Source organism: Geotrypetes seraphini, chromosome 16 (genome assembly GCF_902459505.1).
Source record: "Geotrypetes seraphini chromosome 16, aGeoSer1.1, whole genome shotgun sequence".
Lineage (NCBI taxonomy): Eukaryota > Metazoa > Chordata > Amphibia > Gymnophiona > Dermophiidae > Geotrypetes > Geotrypetes seraphini.
This window is the reverse complement of record NC_047099.1, coordinates 17,590,208-17,597,817: the sequence shown is the minus strand read 5'-3', so window position 1 is coordinate 17,597,817 and position 7,610 is coordinate 17,590,208. Positions and strand designations below refer to the sequence as shown.

At 41.5% G+C, this 7,610-nt stretch overlaps 1 protein-coding gene across 1 annotated transcript; it reads left to right on the top strand.

Annotated features, from left to right (window-relative positions):
* The first annotated feature begins 5,719 nt into the window (after positions 1 to 5,719).
* LOC117349749 (olfactory receptor 6C3-like) lies at positions 5,720 to 6,673 on the top strand. The gene has a single exon (XM_033923340.1). It carries the CDS (start codon positions 5,720 to 5,722, stop codon positions 6,671 to 6,673), a length of 954 nt encoding a protein of 317 aa, XP_033779231.1.
* The last annotated feature ends 937 nt before the right edge of the window (positions 6,674 to 7,610 follow it).

The window sequence follows — 7,610 nt, the reverse complement described above, 5'->3', positions numbered from 1 at the left end:
AGGCTTTGCAGGAGGTTTCCCAGGGAGGCGAGGTTAAACAGGGTGTGGGAGAGGGGGGAGCCTTGCAGAACATCACAGGCATTATCCCAGCTGTATGAGAGAGAGTCGTTCTTGAATACCCTGTATGATCTATTTTTTAGGAACTCGTGGAACCAATTGAGGCCTGGCCAGAGATTCCGATGTAGGCAAGGCAGTCTAGGAGGATGGAGTGGTCAACAAGGTCGAATGCACTGCTCAGGTCAAGTTGTACAATCAGGGCACTAGTGCCCTGGCTGAACAGTGAGTGCAGGTGGTCGAGTAGAAAGGCTATAATGGTTTCGGTGCTGTGGTCCGGGCAGAAGCCTGATTGGTTATCGTTTAGGTTATTGAATTTTTCCAGATATGTGGTGAGTTCGGCATTTACCACCCCTTCTGCTATTTTGGTGAACAGCGGGAATGCTCACGATAGGTCTGTAGTTAGACGGGGTGTTGAGTGGTTCTTTGTGTTTTTTATAATAGGAGTTATCATAATATGGCCTTGTTCTGCCGGGAAATTTCCTGTGGATAGTGAAAGGTTTACCCATGCCAACATATTGGCTTTGAAGTGGGTTGGTGCGGTTTTCATGATGTTTGGGGGGCAGGTGTCCAGTCTGCAGAAGGAGTTGGTATATTTATTGTAATATTTACTGAAGGTTTGCCAGTCGATGGTTTTGAAATGGTTCCAGCTTAGGTTCGTTCTGGACCCAGAGTCAGGTTTATATGAGAATAGGAAAGTACCCGTGGGGATTGGGTGAGGCTGTTATCGATGATCTTAGTTTTTGCATTTTGGAGATAAAGAAATCTGCTAGGGTGGGTTCTTCATGGTTGTCAATGAGTGTCTCAAGGTTGTAGAGGTCGTTGACCAGTTTAAAAAGGTTTCTACTGTTGGTAGAGACGTTACCAATTTTGTGGGCATAGAAGTTTTTGTTTTTCCTTGGTGAGGTTTTTGTAGTTTTTGAGTTTTAGTCTCCAGGCAACTCTGTGCTCCTGAGTACCGGATTTAATCCATAGTCTTTCTGATTTTCTTAGGTCCCTTTTTGTTAGCAGCAGCTCTGAGTCAAACCAGCCCTCTAGGTTTGTAGTTGTGATTCTGCGGGATTTTAAGGGGGCTGGCAAAGAATATCTAGAACACATTCAACCAGCAGCAGCCAGCATTTCAAAAATACGCTGACTGTTTGAATTTAAAAGAAGAACAATTGAAGGCTGGTGACCGAGACCAATAATTCAAGTCCAAGGGCTCCTTTTACAAAGCCGCGCTAGCGTTTTTAATGCATGCACTGGATTAGCGCGCGCTAGCTGGAAATCTACTACCTGCTGCAAAGGAGGTGGTAGTGGCTAGCGCGTGCGGTAATTTAGCGTGCGCTTTTCCACGCGTTAAGGCCCTAGTGTGGCTTTGTAAAAGGAGCCCTAAGTGTTAAATGCACAGCAATACTTCAGTGGTTGTCCCTGAGCTCTAAGTTCTGATGGTGAGTTTATTACATATGACCAGGAGTATGAGGGTGCCTTAAAGAAATGTCTCCCAATATTCAGACTATGAGACACAGACTGTGTCCTGCTGTCTGTGGTAAAAGTGGAAATTCAATGCCAGAGCCATATCCAGAAAGAGGCATTAAATTTCTGGGAATTTTTTTTTTAGCCAGCTAAGATAGAGAGGGGGCGCTAACAGAGAAAATTGTAGTCCTCGTGCTTATATGTTTCAATGAGGGGATGGTAAGAAGGTTGTGAGCTGTAGATCTTAAAGTCATAGTTTGATTATATGGGATAAGTAAGTTATTAATAAATTCTGGCTGGTTATTTACTCTGGTTTTAAAAGTTAGTAGAATAATTTTGTAGGTTATCCTATATTCTATTGGTAACCAATGATCTTTATGTAAGAGAGGGGTAACATCATAATTAAACTCTGGAATGTTCCTACTCTTTGGGTTTTTGCCAGGTACTTGTGACTTGGCTTGGCCTCCACAAATACGGGATACTAGACTAGATGAACCCAGTAAGGTTATTCTTAAGTTCTTATGACATGACCATGGAAGTATTGGGGATAGAACTACAAAATCTGATGGGAAATGGATGTAGTAAAAGGAGTTATGACTAGGCATCCGTGAATAAGAAGGTTTTGAGTTCAGAATTGATCTTCTCTAGGGATGTTTGAGGTCACAATGATATAGGGAAAGAGTTCCAAAGCAAAGGGCCATGAACTGAGAAAATGTTTGGCATACATGCTCATGTACAGTCTCATGGTAATTTGGAATTATAAGTCAGTTTTGATCTGCAGATCTGAGTGTTATCTGTGGAGCATGAGGGATGAGAAGGTGTGACAGGTAAGGGAGTTCACCCAAGTGTAAAACTTTGAAAACTAGTAGAAGTGTTTTGTACATAATCTGGTATGTTATTGGGAAACAGTGAGGCCATGACTCTATAAAGTCTGCCAAATGTTAGGTTCCGATATAGGCACCATTTCTATAAAACTTAAGAGCCCATTATAGAATCCTAACATTTAGGCATCCTCAATTAATGCCAGGGTTTTCTTCACCTAAAGTTAGGCACCAATATCAGAGTCTAATGGTACCTCATTCACAAACTCGAAAACACAGCCATGATCCAACCTTATCCATTCCCATTTTTAGTGTAGACACTTTGGCCTAATTGCCTACTTTTTAAAGAGCTGAGTTTTTCCAATTAAGTCATAAGAACATATGAATTACCGCTGCTGTGTCAGACCAATGGTCCATTGTACCCAGCAGTCCGCTCACGCTGCGGCCCCCAAGTCAAAGACCAGTGCTCTAAATGAGTCCAGCCTCACCTGCATACATTTCAGTTTAGTAGGAACTTGTCCAACTTTGTCTTGAATCCCTGGAGGGTGTTTTCCTCTATAACAGATTCTGGCACAGCGTTCCAGTTTTCTACCACTCTCTGGGTGAAGAAGTTCCTTACTTTGTACGGAATCTATCCCCTTTCAACTTTAGAGAGTGCCCTCTCGTTTTCCCTACCTTGGAGAGGGTGAACAATCTGTCTTTATCTACTAAGTCTATTCCCTTCAGTATTTTGAATATATCAATCATGTCCCCTCTCAGTCTCCTCTTTTCAAGGGAGAAGAGGCCCAGTTTCTCTAATCTCTCACTGTACGGCAACTCCTCCAGCCCCTTAACCATTTTAGTCGCTCTTCCCTGGACTCTTTCGAGTAGTACCGTGTCCTTCTTCATGTATGGCGACCAGTGCTGGACGCAGTACTCCAGGTGAGGGCACTCCATGGCCCTTACAGTGGCATGATAACCTTCTTCGATCTGTTCTTGATCCCCTTCTTAATCATTCCTAGCATTCTGTTTGCCCTTTTTGCCACCACCACAGATGGATTCATCAACTTGTCGATCAGAACTCCCAAGTCTCTTTCCTGGGAGGTCTCTTTCAGTACTGCCCCAGACATCCTGTATTCGTGCATCACTTTACACTTATCCACATTGAAGCTCATTTGCCATGTCGATGCCCATTTCTCGAACTTGATTATGTCACGTTGCAGATCTTTGCAATCCCCCTGTCTTCACTACTCTGAATAACTTTGTATCTTCCGCAAATTTAATTACCTCACTCGTCGTACCAATTTCCAGATCGTTTATAAAGATGTTGAAGGGCATGAGTCCAAACAACAAACGCTGCAGTACCCCACTGGTGACGCTCTTCCATTTAACCCCATTCTCTGTTTCCTATGCTCCAGCCAGTTTTTAATCCACTTGAGTACTTCACCCTCAATTCCATGGCTTGCAATTTTCAAAAGCAGTCATTCATGTGGAACCATGTTGAACGCCTTCTGAAAATCCAAATATACAATGTCGACCGGGTCGCCCTTGTCTATCTGCCTGTTCATTCCCTCGATGAAGTGCAGTAAGTTCGTCAAACAAGATATGCCTTTGCTGAAACTGTGCTGACTGGTCCTCCTCAGACCGTGTCTGTCAGGGTGATCCATGATGCAGTCCTTTATCAAAGCCTCTACCATTTTTTCCGGTACCGAGGTCAGACTCACTGGTCTGTAGTTTCCCGGATCTCCCCTCAAACCTTTTTTGAAGATCTGCATAACATTCGCCACCTTCCAGGCTTCTGGAATCTTTCCCGATTTGATCGTCAGATTGGCTATTAGTTGAAGCAGTTCTTTGAAAGCCGATTGTGAGTTGCTGATTGCCAATATCTGCACTGATATTGCTCAATTAAATTAAGTGCCTATATTGGTGCCTAACTTTAGGTGGACTTTATAGAATCAGGGCCTGAATGATTTTCAGAAGAGGTATGATGTGGTCATATTTCCGATCATTGTGTATTAAGCGGATGATGTGTATTTTGAACAATTTGTAGCCTGCGGAGATCATCTGCCTGTTCTACGTTCCACTATCCATGTAGTGTCAGAGTGGTCAAGAGGAAGAATTTGGATAGACCCAGAAGTTATCCTGGTAGTGGTGATATTCCCAGTTAACATCTGGGAGGCAGCTGAGCCAAGATATTCAGGGCTATTGCCTAAATTGATGCCTGCATTGTACATTAAGGCTGAATGCAACTTGCTGCAACTAGGCTCTGATTTTCTAAATTGTGCCTAACTCCTAGGTGCTGTTCAGCATGGTTGTCAATCAACCACTAGGCACTGTTTATAGAATCATGCATATCATTGCCTAAACATTTGAAGGTACAAGTAGGAGTTAAAAACTTAGGCACACTCCATTTAAGCTAGGGTTTTCTTAGCCTAAATGAATGCGCCTAAGGTAGGCAACCACTGGCAACTACCTCAATTCACACTCAAACTTTAGCCCGAATCTACCTCAATTACATCTACTTGCCAGTAGGCACCTGTAGGTACCTCGGTGTAGACCTCAATATTGAAGTGCTAGGCGCCTACCAAGTTAGGTGCCTACCACCAAATTAATTTGTTTTTATTGGGTTTTAATGACACTTTCAATTATCAGCACTGATTAAGCCAATTAAAATAATTAAGTTAGGTACCTAGATTGACTATTCATGCTGATTTTGGCACCTAACTGTAAGCGTTTTTGTACAATGAGGGCTTTAGGGTTTAAAGGAACACTGACCATAATAGGCTGAATACAAGAAGAATAGTTTCCATTGCTGTTGAGATATTTTTGCATAAATTGCTGAAACCCAACTGTACCTCGGTACAGATAATGGTCACACACATGCTGTACAAATGTTTGGGAACTATTTGAGTGAGGTTCCCACATCTTGGGATAATTAGTCCAGATAAATTGGAAAAAATATAATCTATCCTTTTTCATGTCAGCAGACAAAACCAAAAGGAAGTCAACCTCAAAGCAATTTAGTAATTACTAAAACGTATTCTATAGTTATATCTTATGATGGCTGTTCAGTATTGCTTATTTTCCATTCACTGTGTCTTTGCTTCCTCCAGCCAGCCCACAAAAAGGAGTGGATCGGGTGAAACACAGTATCCAGATGACGTTTATAATCAATCTCAGTTGACAACCTTGATTGTAAAAGTCAATTTATATACGGCATCAACAGTGGGGTAAACAATTGGTGCAAAAAGGACCCAACACAGTCAATGTTTTTGGAATTCAGTGCCTCCCTGGGGAGTCCAATTTTCTGACAGACTAATTAAAGCAATATTCTATTACATGCATTGAGAAAGAAATAAATAAAGCTCGCTCAAAAGCTACCACAATCTCATACATGCACTCCATGAATCATGACTACAAGACGGCAAGGAAATCATACCAAAGTGAAAGAATTCCTGCTTCTTGGATTCTCAGAATTCCCAGAGAGGTGGCTCCCTCTCTTCATTCTCCTCTCACTCCTCTACCTCATGGCTGTACTGGGGAACCTTCTCATTATCTGTATAATATATGTTGATCGACACCTCCACAACCCCATGTATTTCTTCTTGAGCAACTTGTCTGTCCTAGATATCTCTTCCATGACGGTCACTTTGCCAAAATTATTGGCGATACTCCTGACAAACAGCAATACCATCTCTTTCAATGAATGCATTCTGCAGATGTTTTGGTTTTTAGCCTGTATTGATATTGAGTTCCTTATTCTAACAGCCATGGCTTATGATCGATATGTTGCGATATGCAATCCCTTACATTACACCATTATCATGAACAAAAGGGTCTGTGCTCTTCTGGCAGGTGCCTCATGGATAACAGGTTTCTTAGAGTTATTGCCACACACAATCATGATATCACAGCTTTCTTTTTGTGACTCCAATATAATCAATCACTTCTACTGTGACTATTTAGCACTGACAAAAGTTTCCTGCACAGACACCTCAGTCCTTGACATTATGACTTTTGCAGAAGGAGTAATATCAGGCTTCCTCCCTTTTCTCCTAACTATGACATCCTATGTGTTTATCATCTCTACCATCCTGAGAATCCGTTTTAGAGAAGGGAAAAGCAAGGCCTTCTCCACCTGCTCTTCCCACCTGACAGTCCTCATTCTGTTATATGGGGCTGTAACTGGAGTGTATATGCAGCCCAGCTCAGGGAAGTCTGTGAATTCAAGCAAGTTGCCAGTCATAATGTACACTGTCATTCTTCCACTATTAAATCCCCTAATTTATAGCTTGAGAAGCAAAGAGTTAAATGTGGCCCTGAAAAAAATCATTCGCAGGAAGTTCATCATTCTCATTCACTAAAGCACTATCCAATAAGCTGGGCTTAAAGTTAGGGTCAGTTGATCGAATAATTCTTATGCCCAGGAACTGCGACTAAATTTTGGTATAACCATTTGCGCCAAGTAAAATGTGGTGCAAATACTCGAGACTAAATTTAGGCATGGACAGTCTTATTCTATAATTATTTGCCTAATGTACAGTAATTCCCATGATCCGCCCATGATCTGGTCATTTTCATGCCCCCTCTTTATACTCATGTGTTAAAGTTAGGCATAGATCCTGCATCTAAATTTATGTGTGTAACATGTAATTGAGTTTAATTAGCACCAAAGTTATTGGTGCAAATTAGGTTGTTATGCAATTAAATTACATGCACAATTTAAGTACGTGATCAAAACTGCATGCACAATTTTTAAGGCTTTATATAGAATTTGGTGGTAAATAACCAATTATCTAAATGCTTTGGTTGGTTTTGAAGTCACACAATATAAACACCGAAGGCAATGAAACACCAGGACAATGAATAGGCGTTCAAACATTAGACATTATTGGATGAATGAAGACTCAACGTGAATTGTGTTTCGGCCACTAGGCCTGCATCAGGATGAAGCTTAATCAGCGCTGTACTGAATACGCCAGGAAAGTCCGAAGGATGAACATGTAAAATTGTGGAAATCCGTCGCTGTTTGGGTTGTGATCCTTGGATTTGCGGAGGCTGTTGCTTCTGTTTTTGCTTCATTGGTTTTGAAGTCCATTAGCTAGTGCGATCTGAAAATAGCGTATAATGTTGTTCAAAATGTGTGTGCTATCAATGTCATACTTGCACATGGCTTGATACTACTCAGCACACAAATGCGCCAGATTGTTTCAGATTTATAATTATGGGAATAAATAGACCAGTATCTGTATCACTGTATTGCTCTATGACTGTCATTACTCAATACAACTATGATTCCTT